General features: G+C 42.7%; 1 protein-coding gene across 1 annotated transcript; it reads left to right on the top strand.

The window, feature by feature from the left end:
- Positions 1-275: 275 nt before the first annotated feature.
- SOD2 (superoxide dismutase 2) lies at positions 276-11250 on the top strand. The gene is made up of 5 exons (XM_069852182.1): positions 276-364; positions 3152-3354; positions 7348-7464; positions 9215-9394; positions 10738-11250. Exons 1-5 carry the CDS (start codon positions 336-338, stop codon positions 10881-10883), a joined length of 675 nt encoding a protein of 224 aa, XP_069708283.1. The 5' UTR covers positions 276-335; the 3' UTR covers positions 10884-11250.
- Positions 11251-16757: the final 5507 nt, after the last annotated feature.

The following is a 16757-nucleotide window of genomic DNA, read 5'->3' as shown; positions in this document are numbered from 1 at the left end:
GATCTTTGAGGTCCCTTCCAACCCGAACCATCCCGTGACTCTGTGATCCTGGCGGGTCCTTGCCAAGAAGGTCACCCTGCGATTCCAGCCGTGCACCGCGGGGCTGAGCTCTGAGATAACGGCTCCGTACAGAGCTCTCTTCCTAATACCGCGTGAATCCTTGATAAAGAATGGTATTTGTGTGTCCAACCCCCACCCCCGCCCCACTTTCGTGCCCGGCTCAACCCGGTGACGCTCAGCCCCCGCGCCGCCCGCCCTCCGGGGCTGTCGGTGGGGGGCGGTGCCGCGGGCGGGCGCAGCCGCCATCGCGCCGCGGGTGCAGCCGGGCCGCCGCCATGTTGTGCCGCTTCGCCGCCGCGCGCCGGTGAGAGCGAGGAGGGGAGGGAGGGGGCGGGGAGCGGGCGCGCGCCCCGAGCCCCGCGGCGCGAGGCGGCGGGGGAGGAGGGAGGGCGGTCGCCCCTCAGCGCCGTGTCGGGGACGGGATGGGATGGGGATCGGGGTTGGGGGGGGAGGCAGCTGTTGGTATAGAAAGCGGGGTGTTTTTTTGATACATAACCTAAAGCAGAGTGAGGTTCCGTCTGAGCAATTGTGTTCTTCGGAAGGCGGTCGGGGCAGAACGTCCCTCGGGCAGCGAGGGTTCTTTATAACGGTGTTTCCCCGGGCGCTGTTGGTTCTTTGGAGATATTAACGCCTTGCGTGCGGTGCGGTCTGTGCAGAGCAGATGTGTCCCCTGGCATCGCCTCTGTCTGCAGCCTCTCCTATCTTAAAGCCAAGGTCAGGCAGAGCTGGCTCCAGAGCTCCCAACTAGCAAGAGTTTTGATACAAGGAGCAGATACTATTATGGAATCACAGAATCCCTAGGTTGGAAAAGACCCACTGGATCATCGAGTCCAAACATTCCTGTCAACCTCTGAGCCATGCCCCTCAGCACCTCATCCACCCGTCTTTTAAACACCTCCAGGGAAGGTGACTCAGCCACCTCCCTGAGCAGCCTGTTCCAGTGCCCAACGACCCTTCAAGTGAAAAATTTTTTCCTGATATCAAGCCGGAAGCTCCCCTGACACCTGGGAGAAGAGGCCAGCTCCCTCCTCTCCACAACCTCCTTTCAGGTAGTTGTAGAGAGCAAGAAGGTCTCCCCTCTGCCTCCTCAAGTCTAAACAACCCCAGCTCTCTCAGCTGCTCCTCATAAGACTTGTTCTCCAGCCCTTTCACCAGCTTCGTTACGGGGCTGGTGTCTTTCAAATGGAATTTGAGATAAGTGTAAGCTGCTGTGAGTTAGGCAGAAAGGACCTAGGTAATCCTGCTGAAATTCCTTCCTTGGAAGGACTGAAACTGACTTCCAGAATCTAAAATAGTTATTCACAGGCCTTATGAGGAGCGGCTGAGGGAGCTGGGGTTGTTTAGCCTGGAGAAGAGGAGGCTGAGGGGAGACCTCATTGCTCTCTACAACTACCTGAAAGGACGTTGTAGAGAGGAGGGTGCTGGCCTCTTCTCCCAAGTGATGGGGGACAGGACAAGAGGGAATGGCCTCAAGCTCAGCCAGGGGAGGTTTAGGCTGAACATTAGGAAAAAATTTTTCACAGAAAGGGTTATTTGGCACTGGAACAGGCTGCCCAGGGAGGTGGTTGATTCACCTTCCCTGGAGGTGTTTAAGGCACGGGTGGATGAGGTGCTAAGGGGCATGGGTTAGTGTTTGATAGGAATGGTTGGACTCGATGATCTGGTGGGTCTCTTCCAACCTGGTTATTCTATGATTCTATGATTCTATGATTCGTTGCTCTTCTCTGGACACAGTAGAATATTTTTTATTTAAGCTAAAGCAGAGTTTAAGTAATCATATTTTGTGAAAGTCAGACAGAAGGTCCCTCTGACAGCATGTTTTGTTTCAAGCTGTGTTTTTCCAGGCACAGTTCGTTCTTCAGAGATGATAGCACCTTGTGTGCAGTGTGATCTGTGCTGATCAGATGTGTCCTCTGAGACCACCTCTGTCTGCAGCCTTTCCCCATCTCAAAGGCAAGGTCAGACAGAGCTGGAGTCGGCTCCAAATTAGCAAGAGACTTGACTGTTGTGAAATTCATCATAACGTTAAAATTAGGCCTTGGAAGGTAATAGCACATGCATAAGATTTCTGGGAGAATTTATCCATCCTAAGTGGGAAATCCATCCTGTCCCCAGCTCTTGTTTCACTGCACATCATTGATGGAGATCGCTCCCTCATGTTGCCCAGACCTGGTGAAATGAGTATTCGAGAGTTTATTTGCTGCTTTTTCGGTCTCAGTGCCCTCGCCCCCAGCCCAGGCGCTCTTGGCACCTGGAATGGCGCTGCTGGCTCCATTTAGCTTTGTCAGCCAGGCCCTGTGGAACCCCGTGGGATTTGCTCTTGGTTTGAACCCATTTTATGCCAAGGTCACCAGCGAAACTTAAAAAGTGCCTAGGGAGCTGCCCTTCCACCTGGCCTAGCGAGTGTCCTTTCCTTGTGTCTGCTGTTGCGTCTCAGGCCAAGTGCAAGGTGTTGAAATGGGGAAGGGTGAGTGGGACCTCTGTAGTTTCTGCGCTGTGTAGTTTCTACCCGTGTAGATCGCGGCTGCCCTGCTGTCACACACTGCGTGGTTTTCCAGTCCCCGCCTACAGGGACAGGGAAGCACGTGTGTTGGCATTAGTGCTGGAGAGCCTCAGCCCTGGGGACCCGGTGAGTGGGATTTTCAGCCTTTTTATTTCCTGGTACAGGGACCTTGCACATAGTGAGGGAAGGACACTTCAGGGACATCTTAGCTTCTGGTTTTAGTAAATAGAGATTAGATGAAGCCTTGAATGTCAGCACATCACTGCTGGCATGCCATTTCTACGCCCACCGTTACCTTGCCTGTGTGGGAGGGCATGTGAGTCTTCCCAGTGGTTTGTGTGGCTCTGTTTGAGAAGCTCTGCGTTGCAAAGCCTTTCATCTGTAACCCTTATATGAATTAATCTTTGCAGTTAAGCTACAGAGTGTGCTTGCTTTGATCTGCTGAAAAATGGAAATTTGACTTCTTCACCTAAGATTAATAACCTGTGTGCTTCAAGCAGCTGATATAACAGTAATGGTTTAAATCTGCTTCGGTAGTAAAGCCCAAGTACTGAATAAGACTACTACCTTATATTTTTTCTCTTCTAGGAGTGGGATCAAGTTGATAGCACCATTGGGATGCCTGGCCTCTAGGCAAAAGCACACGCTTCCTGACTTGCCTTATGACTATGGCGCTCTGGAACCTCATATTAATGCAGAGATCATGCAGCTGCACCACAGCAAACATCATGCTACCTACGTGAACAACCTGAATGTTGCAGAGGAGAAATACAAAGAGGCGCTGTCAAAAGGTCTGTATATCCACAGTGAACAGATAAGGCAGAAGCTAGTTGACATAGATGATAAAGAATTAAAAAATGGATAACCCTTCATTCAGGGGAAATAGTTTCTTTTAAAAGTTTTGGATTAGCTAATTCAAGCTTTCCTTCTTGTTTCTTCTTTTTAAAAATAAAATGAAGTGCTGTTAGTAGTAACTTTTCATAGTTAGCCTCAGTGCTGCTGATATTTGGAAGCTCAGTGTAACTGAGAAGCATGAATTCTGTTCTCTGTAGTACCGTAAAGCTAGAAGAAAATGAATTGATTGTTGTGATCTTAGTCTATATTTACACTAGTGACTTGAAACAAAGACTGAGGTAGTAGGAAACTGCAGTCATTTTACTAAACAAATACTTTGTAATGAAAAGGCAGTGACAAACTTACCTAAGAAAAATTTGTGCACCTAGATGATTTTCACATCAGATGTTCTGCTGATTCTTGTGAAATAATCTTTGTTGCTGCAAGTGAGGGTAAGAAAAATGTGCAATCAGTATATGTGACACCCGGTGAAGAGATCTGAATTTAGCTGTCAGTTGTTCCTCTGGATCAGAGGGAAGGGGTCATGTAGGTTGTATGCCAGTGTAAGACATTAAAAATATATATCAAGCCATCATGGAATTTTTTTTGTTAAGATCTCAAATTAAAACTTAAGATGCTGATTTCTGTGAAAACTTGACAGCTGTCAACATTTAAGAAGATGGAATGTTTTCTGACCTTTTTTCTGTGATGATGATCTTTCTAAAGAGTACCTCTAAGAAGTGATTACTTTATAAACTCACTTCTTTGTGGTGCCAGGTGGCTTTACAGTGTAATTAAACTGCTTGGGCTTGGATGAAAGTGAGAATTGTCAATGTCTGAGTAAACTCGAACCGTGTAGCCCTTGAGAATTACCAGTGTGCCTGAATAGAGAATGTTGCTTACCTGTTAAAATTTAGAGATTTTCAAGTGCCTAAGCAAGCCTGAAAATAGCTTATGCAGTCTGAATTAATGAACTAATGAGATTTGGGTAAGAATCAGGCAATATACTTGGCTGCTTTTTCCTGCCAGTGGTGGATCTAGGAAAGTTGTATTCCAGAGATTTAATTAGCGTAAACAGAATTGAGGAGGGAATCTGAACTATCAGTGTATCTGCTGCTGATGTTACTGATGCTGTTTAATGATCAAGGCTTCAGCCACTGGTGTAGGCTGTATTTCTGGTTAGCAGAAACATCTGAGGTGTTGTGAATCCTTTGTGGCATTTTTTAAAAATACTGTAGTTTGACAGACTCTTATTGCTTGGTGTTGGAAACAGTCTTTGTAGAGGCAGAGGTTAATCTTTCCTTAAGGATTTTACAGGCACTATTTTGCAAATAGAAAAAGAATTTGTGGTGGTCACGCAAATCATCAAAGCAGACAAATATTTGCTTGCGGTATTTGTGTAGGTGTGTGTTTTGAGCTTTACTTTCTAGCTAGTATCCCAGTATACAGTGTGTAGTATTTTGTCTCGAAAGGGCAAAGTCTGAACCTCATTCTCTCAGAATTATTCTTTCTCCATACTTAAAAACTGAGAATGATAAAAAGTCTTTCTGTGCTTCAATTCAGCGTTGGGTTGCACAGCATGTCTAATTGCTATCTCTTCTGGATCACAACCTTGTCAATGACTTTTGTTCAGCAATAGGAAGTATTCTCTTCAGATCATCTTTAACATCTTATTTATCTATCTATATCTGCTTAGAAAGCTCAAATAAAGCTGTCCTGAGTTGAGTCCTGTTGGCTTATGTTGTCAGCTCTTTTGAAAATGAGTATGCATTTCTGTAATGGGGTGCAGCACAGGACTTCGTTTCAGCATAAGCTGGTTCTGATGCCTGGTTCATGAAAATGTGCAGGATTTGCTAATTGAAGGATATAAACTTGAAACTTATTTTCTGTGAAAACTTGTGCCTATCAGAATTTCCTCTGCTCTTTTCTGACAGTCATGCGAACTGTGGTGCTTTGCTTCTCTGCTTTTACAAGGGAACCAGTGACTCTTGGTAGAGGGAGAAACTGACTGCTGCCTGTCATGGTTTACTGAATTGTCTTCTGTGGGTATGTGGAGGAGCGTGGTAAGCTGTAGCAAAAGCCAGGGACTCTGTATACTTGTAAATGCCAAGATACTTGTTCTGTGATGTAAGGGCAAGTTACTTCTTTTTCATTGTGTTTTCCAGTGCAAAGTTCAGCAGGTCTTATCTGGCAGCTCCTCAAATACTGTGTTTTAAGGGCAAAGGTCAGGTGCCGTTTCTGATTCCTACTAGTCCTGGGCAATAGGTTCCTCTAAGAAATAGTGGAATAGACAATGATTAAAGACATTAAACACATCCTGGGTTATTTTTTTGCTTCTGGCTTGTGATATGTTGTTTGCTCTGGGGTACCTTAAAAGTGTTACTAAGGCATGCAAAATTCGAGGAAAATGTCCCGAAGATTGCCATTTCAGTGGATACAAGAGATGTCTCATCCATTATTTGATACTTGAATTCAATAAACAGTGTTTGCACTAACTGTGTTGGATGCTTTATTCCTGTCCTGTACCTTTATGGTTTTGTTGTTCTGTGTGTTATTAGGACTGGAGATGCAGATATCATGCGTTAGCCACAGGCTGGTTTTTAACTTAAATATTTTTCTGAATTTAAAACAAAATGAAACAAGCCATGAACACCTCCTCCCCCACAAACATATTGCATGTGAAAGTGAATTGGTGTAGGGACAAAATTATTCCTAAGAAAAGTTTATTGGAAACTGTTTAGTTTCTGCATCTTAAGGAAACTCTTTACTGTAACAGTGTCATTTCCAGCGAATCCAAAAAAGCCATGGGTGTGTGATTGAGTCCTACTGTAATTTATTTCAGCAAAGCATTGAATTCTGTATGTTTGGCCGACTGTTGAGTTATATTGGAGCAGCTCCGTCTAAATATTTTATTTGTATGAAGCTTACCAAGGCTGTTGTAGTTACTGAAAGGCATGAAGAGATGCTGAGAGCCTGGAATCCTGTAAACCCTTAGTAATAGGTGTGCTGCTGTTTTGTGGCTTGCTTTCATGTCTGTGTTAAGATGAGTCATTTATTGGTATAGGAAGACTTTTACTGCTCACTTCTGAAAGTAAGTAGAGGAAACAGCTGCCTGTACTGATTTCTTAATAGAGAATGTATTGGAGTGGTGGAAGAAGCTTCAAAAACCTTTGCAACATTTCAGTTCTTTTAAAAGCCAAAATAGCATTCAAAATCTTTGTGTTCAAGTGGTGCAACATCATTTAGAGGCACAAGGCACCAGGCAGTTCTTCAAGGAATACAACATTTCGTGGAGAGGGAGATTATACAGGGCTGTCTGATCTCTATTTCAGATGCAAGGTTCCATAATATGGAGTAAAATGGTCTGGGTCGTTATCTCTTCCTGCAATACCTCATTCCAAAAAACCTAGACAAAAATAGGAGGAAGAAGAACATTTTGTTTGTGTACATGCTTACTGTTTGTTTCTGCTTTTTCTGAAGCACAAACTGTTTGCCCTGTAAATTGTTTAAGAAGTTTAATATGCTTGGTTTGCAAATCAGTGACCTAATGGGTGAACGGTGTTCTTGTCTTGCAGTGGTAATTCTGAGCGATTTACATATGTTGGATCCTTAAAATGTTCTGGCTCTACTAGTTCCTTTGTTCTGCTGTAGAATGACAGTAGATCTTACGCGTGTATTGTGTTTTGCCTGATAGTTGCTATATTGGCAGATTGCATATCATTACAAGATGATAGGAAAAGGTCACAGATAAAGAAATCTTTAATGTAGTTTATTGCATATCTGAAATGTGGGTAACAGTCACAAACCTTATTGTTTCCGTAGACATGTTGTAGACTACTAAGTCTTGAAAGATTCTGGAGATTGATGGAGGCTTAGTGGCAACTTAGTGGCTGCTGTGGTGATAACGATGTTTTTATTTATCTAGGTATTTTTATCTCCTGAATCCTTAGGTGATGTTACAGCTCAAGTGTCACTTCAGCCTGCACTCAAGTTCAATGGTGGGGGTCATATCAATCACACCATCTTCTGGACAAACCTTTCTCCTAATGGAGGAGGAGAGCCTAAAGGTTAGTACTTGTTATGATAGTTTATTGCATCTGTTTTAATGGACCAGTAGGACTGAACCATTTTCTCCCTTTAAAAGAATCTAAAGGATTTTGATTTTTCAGAGTTACTTTGTCTGTGCAGCAGTTACCACCATTCTGAGATGTTTTTCAGGTGCAAGCCAAGAACAAAATAAGCTGTCCACATGCTAAGTGTTTTTAATTTCTAAATCTAATCCCATATGCTGCAAAATACTTGGCTATTGCTGCGCATTGTCTTTTCCATCTTCCTATAAGAAATTGGTTTTCCAGAGCTACGCTATTTAAGCTGCCATATACGTACTTAATCCACAGACAAGGAAGAATTGTGCTGCAGACCACGCAAACTAGTGGCTGAATTCATGCGCCAGTTTGAAATAGGGATAGTTTAGCTGTTAAAGCCTAAAGAAATCCCCTCTAGAAGGACACGGTAGTGATCATCTACAGGTTACCTGCAATTAAATGTAAAGGCCCTGTAATACAGATCACTTAAAAGCCTTTGTAATAAACTTGAGGGGTTTTGAGTGAGGTCTATATGCCTGTTTGTAAATTGTTGGGCGTCAGGTGCTTTGTACTCCCGCATTCATAGCTGACATCTGCCTGTGACTTGGCTCTGCCATGGAAGTACAAAGATGCTCTGAAGCTGATCTAATTAAGACTAGAGCATAAAATTTTGAAGCTTCAAAGCTGAAATTTCAACAAGCAGTTCTGATATCAGTCCATTTCTGATAGACCTTTTTTAGGTGACGTTGTCAGAAAAGATGCTTTAAAGCCTTGATTTTTGTTTCCCAATTTCTGTGAGATTTCTGTGAGTTGGTAAGCATAAAATACCATCTTTCAGTTTCAACTGAATGTTGCAAGTCTTTTGTAGGAAGCCTGCTAAAGCTTGTCTTAAGATGCACTTGCAGTTATCACCAAGGGATTTTCAAGACCATCTGTCTGAAGGTGGAAGGCACGAAGAATTCTCCAGTGTTGCACTGGAGTATTTATATAAGTATTCTTACATATGGTAATTTGAAGGCTAATTAGAAAAGAGCCTAGGTACTTTCAGATTTTTTGCAAACAAATATGTGACAACCACAAATGTGCTAGGGTGTAGGGGAAAGGCAGTAGTTTGAGAGTGTGTTGTTACACTAAATGATTCTAGTTTCTGTTCCCTTTGCCTCATCACAGGTTATCTTAACTGTATAATAAAGAAGGAATCTAGTCACAGAGCCTACTTATCCACATCAAATAGACTGCCCAGGTGTAGAAGCAGATGTAAATCTAAAATCTGAGGGAAGTGGTTAAACACCTCTTACTACGTTTAGGCTCATTATGTTGGTGTCAAAGATGTCAAATATTTCTCTGTATTAAGGCAAAGAAATCCCAGACGATTAGCGTTGTCCTTTTGGCTATCCAAAGTAACTCTTGATCTTCTGTCCTAGTCCACATATGTGCTGTTCTTTTTCCTTTTAGACACAAATGTAAACTTCTGAATGTCCTGTTGATGGCATCGTGACTGTATCTTTGAAGACAGCATGTTTGACTACTGCACTAATGTCTTGCCCTCTTAAGCAGGTTGGGACAGAACTATTAATTAATGATGCAGCTACTCTGTTTGTCTAGACAGTTCCTTCCCACAAAGCCTAATTATGCTTTTGCTCCTCTTTCCTTATATTTCCAGATGATATTTTGAAGGTGAAAGACGTTAAGTATCTGACCTTCTGTGATATTTCTGTGCTTTTTTTAAAAGGAGAATTGATGGAAGCCATCAAGCGTGACTTTGGTTCCTTCGCAAACTTCAAGGAGAAGCTGACAGCTGTATCAGTTGGTGTTCAAGGATCAGGCTGGGGGTGGCTTGGCTATAACAAAGAGCATGGGCGCCTACAAATAGCAGCTTGTGCAAATCAAGACCCTTTGCAAGGAACAACAGGTCAGATTTCTTCCCCTCTTCCTCTCTCTTTGTAGATTCCATAGGCAAATATGTGAGATCTAAAAAGGGGTTTGTGGACAAATGCTGAGAAGAAGTTACTGGTTAAAAAGGGCAAGAAAACTGAGTGCCACTACTAATATAAGTGAAAAACAGTTGCAGTTTTTAAAACAGCATTTGTAAAGCAGGATTTAAACTGTGAAGAGCAGTAGGGTTTAAATTTGTCTAGTCAAAGGGGAAATAGATAGGACATATTGTGAAAATGTGCTCTCTTAAACGGTAGTTTTAGCTTGGGTCCCTTTGCATTATTTTTGAGCAACTGGAGTAGCTTGCTTGTATTGAGAAAGATCAAGACTCTTTTGCCTTTAGGTTTTTTTCCTCCGGCAGAGGGACTACTCACAGAACTGCCAGTGTAGGCCAGACAACAGCAGAGGGGATGATGCACATCGTAACTCTTGTTACTATGTAGGCTGGGTTTAAAACAGAAGGCTTATAATCTGCTTCCTAAATATTGGTAAAGAGGGTGTGAATTAAATAAGCCTTGGATAGGGATAAATCTTACAGCTAGGCAAGCAGCATAAAACTGGCCATGATCTCTTTTGAAGATATTTTTACTTGCTTGGAGAGATAATGACAGTGATAGTGGCAGGCTGGACATCCTCCACAGAGAGAAATGCTCATGGCCAATGAGAATCCTGCTTGCAGTGTCTGGTTGTACAAATCCTGTTGCAGATCTTTAAAATATGTTCTGTAGAATCCATTTGGAATGGCAAGGAGTTTAATGTATTGGCAGCAGTCCATGTATCGCTCATCAGTAGGGAGACAAAAAAGGAATAATATTACTATAGACACATACGGCATAATGTGGGTAAATTTAATCCCTCACCCACGGAACCTCCCCATTAAAAATTCAATGAGAAGGATATTTTAGCACAAAGGCAAGGAAAGTAATTAAGCACGTAACAAATAATTTGTAATTAAAATATCGGAAGCAAACTGGCATGGCAAGAGACTCTTTCATGATGTAACTTTCAATTATAATGCTTGCATAATTATGCAAAAGATGTAAACCGTTTAAAAATTACTCTTATCTGGTTTCAGTCATATCTTCAGAGCAATTCTAGAGCATTCATATATGTTTATCTAAATCGGGTCTTTCAGTTTCTGCAAAAGATTTGTGTGTAGAGAGTGAACAGTTTTGAAAAATGTTGCGGTACACATCTGTGTGCTGGAGAGCATTTTGTCTTCCTGCACATAAAGGCTCAGAAATTGATTACAACTTGGGGATGCAATATAAGACTTTACATGTAAAGTGTATTTTCATTTATCTTCCTTTTTTTTTATAGGTCTCATTCCTTTGCTAGGAATTGATGTATGGGAACATGCTTATTATCTTCAGTATAAAAATGTTCGACCTGATTATTTGAAAGCCATCTGGAATGTGATCAACTGGGAGAATGTATCTTCAAGATACGCAGCTTGCAAAAAGTAGAGTGGAATTCTTGCACAGACTATTAAAATGTCACCACTTCTACTCTTGATACCACTCTCGTAGTAGTGCCTGTGGCTTACAAATGAGTTGCTCTACTGCAGAAAACACTTAGCTCATCCAACAAAACATTTCATAATCAAGCAAAGTGTTTGTTTAATTCCATGAAAAGTATTTACTTAGGGTTTTGAAGCTTTAAACTGTTGTGCAACAAAGGGAGACACTTTAAATAATATTTTCCATTGCACAGAGAAACATAGGTCACCTTGCTGAAACTTAATGAGGTAATGGATTTCCTTGTTGTACTAAAATACCTAAGTAGAAACATGTACTTAATGTTACCTTAAACAAATAAAACTCAAAAGAACAATCTTCTGTCACAAGAGGCTAATTTTTAGTAATAGCTTGTCCAGTCACTTACTTCATTTGAAAGTATTTGGAGAAGAGAAACGCCTTTCGTAATTTGTTGTATTGCAGGCTGTTGCGGTCCAATCTAGGATGCCCGTGTTGGGCCCTAGGCCTCCCCAAAAATTTAGGGACTGCACGCAGCTCAGTTAAGGTGAAAATGACACCAACAGTTGATAGAAATATATTCTCACAGGCAGAAGTCTTGGGAATAGGAGCAGTGTTGGGTTATCAAACCCTCAGTAAGGACAACATGGAAGAATTAAAAAAGAAGAAAAGAAGGAGAATAAATAGGAAATAAAAAATAGCAAAGGTTCACCACCCCAGGGGTCCAACGCCAATGGCTCCTTCCAGGATGGTAGGCGTGCAAATGAACCCTTCTGCAGAGTATTATTTACAATCTTTGGGCCTGCACACTACTTATTACAGGAAAGTTCTGGAACTGCGTTTTGGGTATGCTCCTTCAAGGGTACTATTCTGCCCTTGCTCCCCCACTGGCAGGATTGCAATATGACCTCTGGGCAGCAAACACAGCCAGGCTGCTTGTGAGAGTGAGATAAAGCAGTGAAGGATGTTGCCTTTGCTGCAGCCTCAGCATCTGAAAATAAGTTATTTAAGGCAGCAAAAAGAATCAGTCTCTTACACAGGCTCTGGAGCTTTCTTACAGGTTAAAAGGACAGGTGAAAGGGAAAGTGGGAATTGCTATGCCTCCTGACTTGACCGTCTTCAGTCATCCCTACCCTTTCCTGGATCTCTTACATGAGAATCATTCTCAAGAGAGGAGAAAAAAGCAGTACCTAATCCAAATCCTCTTGAAAATGATTGTTATGAGTTGGAAGAGCAAAGTGTGTCAGGGTAATCCTGTAAGAAATGCTTACAAGTGGCAAAGCTGCTGCACTTGGAGACTGATTTGCAAACTACAAAAAGATTCAATGGCTTAACTTCTTTTTAGAAACAGGTGCAATCAGGTCTCAAAGGGCAATGTGCTGCTGCGAAACACAAGTGCGCATTTGCCGTGTTTTTCTGACCTGTAAAAGGATATTTGAAGGCTAATATGACTTGTGAAACGTGTGTATTTCAGTCTGTACTAGGAAAGACTGAAGTAGTTTAAGGCCAGCCAAGCCAAGCTCTTGCACTCTTCATCTGTCCCTCCGTGTTGGGTAGTGTGGCTGCTGCTGGTGGCTGGTCCTGGCCAGCCCAGAGGGTGGCGCCTTCATCCTGCTCTTGGGACAGGAGGGTTTTGTGGATTTCTTTACTGAGCAGTTGGAAGTGGTAATATGTAAAAGATGCTTTTTTTCCTCCAGCTTCTACTTTGCACCTCACATTATTTATTCAACCTTTATCTAGAGCATGTATTGAAAAAATAGTAGTAGTAAACACCAAACTGCCTCCAGAAAATACCGCCAATGATTCAGCTGGTAGGTTCTTACAAACATATTAACCTCTTTATTTACAGAAGACTTGCTTGTCTTTGGTTTGCATTCAAGAATTCAGTTCTCTCTAGTGTAGCAAAATAGGTTTAAAATGCTGCTATGCCATTCGGCTAACAGTTTACATGCCTACTGTGTTGACCTGGCAGAAGATTGCGCCAGTATGAAGCAACAATGTTGTTTGCAGTAGCGTCTAATACCAAGCAGGTAAAATACCGGTAACCTAGTAAGCTTAAACTGCCTTTTCCTTAGAGTGCTTTCTCCTTAACAAGTAGAAGTAATGCCCTCAGATTTCATCATTGCTGTTTTTATCTCTAATTCAAAAAGCAAAGCTGCTCTGGGGGCATGCGGTACGTATATATATGTATGACTCTTAGAGCTGAAGCTGTTCCTTTCCCAAAGAACCATTGCTGTGCATTTCCCACTAGGTGGGGGTGTGTACCTACTTTACTCTCTTCTCAGTGGCTTCTGAGTTGAATTTCCAAGAGACAGGTTAAGGAACTGTTTGCGTGCTCTAATTGCACAAGAGAGGAGCTGTTTGGGCTGTTGCTTCCACTTTCTAAATCGTCAGGGTTACCCCGGCACTGAAGTTATGTGTCAGTATGTGGGGAGGGGGCAACACTGCTGTAGAGAAGACACTTTATTTTAATACATACAATTGTATATAGGTCTTGCTATAACTAAAGCCAGGCAGGCAAAGGCTAGAGGATAGTACACCAAATTAAAATGAAGGTGCTTCCAGGGTCCCCAGCTGGCTGCCTCATCAGGCTCTTAACTATGTCTGTGTAGGGGTGTATGATGTCCATGGTGTTCTGAACGTTTTTTCAAGCCCAGAGATGCGATTTAACTACAGGGGAGGAAATCTATTACATTGCTGTAATTAAGCCAAGACTCTGTGGACTATGCACCTGGCTACCTGAGGCACCGAGGTTTGTAGTTACAATTGTGCTGCCTACCCAGGGCTGTTGCTGCTCTGGAGAAATTCAAACACCCGAAGAGATGGATAGAATACAGAACACCGGGGCAAGTCAGCAACCCTGCTGCCTGGACCTGCCAGAGCCTGTGGTGGACCCACACCCACCTTGTGCCTTGTGCCACCACTGAAGCAGCTCTCTGGCAGACATGTCCCACTGCAATGCTTTTAAGCACCTCTGTTGATGACAAATCCCTGGAACACAGAGAACTTGCTACAGTGCAGCAGTTGGAAAGTCTTAGCATTAGGGCTATGTGAAATGACTGGAAGTTCCATGGTTGTGGGCTTCTATTGCACATAAAGTTGCAGAAGAAATGACAGTTTTCTGAAGGTATCAATTTCTCCAAAACTCTGGGGAAATATGGCAAAGTTGCCAGTTGCTGCACTAGGTATTTGTGGACATGCTGGGGACTTCCAGAACCTAACATCGTCTGGAGGAGTTTTACCCTGCCAGGGAAAGGTAAAAACTTTGAAAATCCTGCATCTGTCTTCAGTTGGATTACAATTCCATAGTTCTTTCTTTTGCTTTTTTTACCACCTTTTTTTTTCTAAGGAGGAACCAAATCTCTGCTTCCCTGGCTATTCCCTACTTTTGCTGAGGTCCCTTATTGAAGGTGTCCTGCTTCAAAGTGACCTCTGCAATGCTTTAGTTCCTTGTATCTGGATTCCTTCTGACTGTATAGTGCTTGCATCTGAAGGGCTTGTCCTTTATGCTACTGGCCATAGAGCTCCAGCTCTAAGAAGTCAGATCTAGAAGCAAGTAGCATGGTAATTAATCTGGTTTTATCAATGAGTTTTGCAACATGGGCAGCATCAGGAGATCACTGCACAGGAATTTGAAGTTTTCCTTATTTTTAGGAGAAGGTTAAAATTTTTCACACTCATTGCAAAGATTATCACTGTCACATTGGAGGTATGCAAACCAGGAGGTAAGGAGAAAGAACATCTGTTAATTTCATTGTCATAATTTGACAGTAATGCCATAGTTCTGAGGAAGACTGACTTGTACTGGTTCAGAATTTGGCATTAACAGGAATGGGTAATCTTGCAACCTCTGGAAATTTGCCTCTAGAAATCTGGATTTGAGGTAGCTAAAAGCTAAGTCTTTCAGTTTGCAGGAATTTTGAAATTTGGCCCTGGTCAAAACTGTCCAGAATTGAAAACTTGTCAGTATTTCCAGGAATCCAGAAGCTCCCCAGGGAAGAGCTACAGGTACAGCTACTGGGGAGGTCTGATGTTCTTGTCTGTTGGGGCAGCTGTGGTGTTCTTCAAGCCTCAGGCTTCTCCACAGACAGAGCTGTTTCAAACAAAGCCTTTTGGGCTCACCAAGGTAGTGTTTCAGCAAGCTGTTCTTCTCTATCTGTGTATCTGTCTTCTGACTGAATGCTTCACTGGGATGTTACCACTGCTCTTAGCCCTTATGCGGAATTGAGTAGGAGGCTGTAGGGAGGAGGGCAAGTGCAATCTTTCAAAGGATGCATCATTGAACTGTCTTCATCTTCTCTCACCAATAAAAGGTGCACACGAACCTGGCCAGGCTACTCCTCTAGTGGAGAAGAGCTCAGCTCTTGGGTCCCCTGTCATGCTGAAGTGACCTTTCATGTCATGTCCAGTCTTGCATTGCTGTAGTAGAAAATTAGGCAGATCTACTGCTTTCCTGTAACCTTTCTGTGGACTGTCTTCTGCTCCATAAACAGCTGACTTCCTCATCATGTTTGTGTACAAACCTGGTGACATATCATGAAACAGTAATTAATTCAGTATCTAAAGGTTTAATGTATTATTTTAGTGATGACCTTATGATTACTACATATATTGCACATTATTAGAACTGCTACATATACTTATTATGGTCACACACATTGAAGTATATTGAAATGGGGCAGGTTGACCTCGGCTGAACGCAAGGTGCCTACCGAGCTGCTCTATCGCTGCCCTCCTCAGTAGCAGGAGGAGAAAATAAGATTGAAATAACCCCTTGTGGGTTAAGATGAAGGCAGTTTAATAAAGCAAGAGCAAAAGCCACACACAGAAGCAAAGGAAAACAAATGATTTACTCTCTGCTTCCCATCAACAGATGATCTTTAGCCACATCTTGGGAAGCAGGGCTTCAGTATGTATGGTAGTTGCTCCAGAAGACAAACGTCGCTCTAGCAAATGCCCCCCAGCCCGCTTCCTTTCTCTTAGCTTTTATAGCTGAGCAGACGGCATATGATATGGAATGTTCTTTTGGTCAGTCTGGGCCAGCTGTCCTATGTCACCTCACAGGATCTTGCCCACCCTCAGCCTACTGGGTAAGGGGGCGGAAGGTTGGAGAGACCACCTAGATGCTGTGTGAGCACTGCTCAGCAGGAGCCAACCCCTGGGGTGTTCGCCAGCACCTTTCCACCTGTCAATACAAAGCACAGCACTCTGAGGGCTGCTATGGGGAAAATTAACTCCTCTCAGCCAGAAACAATACAGTCTCCACCCCTTACTGTATACAATTTGCCCTGTTGCTTGGGTCCCACATAATTTAATACATACATCCATATATATATACACAAAGAGAGAGAGAAATATCTATCTTTCATCTACCATCCCATTGTATTTAATTCTCATTACTGAAATCCCTTCCTAGCAACACTGACAACTTATACTACATACTTAAACCATCTTCATACCCAACATGCAAATTTATACATCCTCATTAACTACTGTCCCCTGTCCTTTAACAGATAGATATTGCTCTCTCATTTAATGGGCTCCCTTCACTCCTCCAAATGTTCATAAGAACAGACTATGATTTTGGCCCCATTGCTCAGGACAGGAGAAGTAGGATGTTTGATTGTTAGGCGCCAACGCTGGCTTGGTTTAGGTAATTGTTGCAGTATTTTAATAATGACCTTAGACTTAACTACATATATTATGTATTAGCGCAATTATTACATAAATGTAGGATGATTACATGCATTAAACTACAGAGAAGCACCTGCTAATGGAAACAACGCAACGTCTAGGTGAACTGGTCAGCTGGCAAAGGCAGGCAAAAAGACAGACTGGAAGAGTTTCCACATAAGCATTGCTGCT

The sequence above is a fragment of the Phaenicophaeus curvirostris genome, chromosome 2 (genome assembly GCF_032191515.1).
Source record: "Phaenicophaeus curvirostris isolate KB17595 chromosome 2, BPBGC_Pcur_1.0, whole genome shotgun sequence".
Lineage (NCBI taxonomy): Eukaryota > Metazoa > Chordata > Aves > Cuculiformes > Cuculidae > Phaenicophaeus > Phaenicophaeus curvirostris.
Note: the sequence above shows the minus strand (reverse complement) of the source record. Positions and strands in the feature narration are given on the sequence as shown.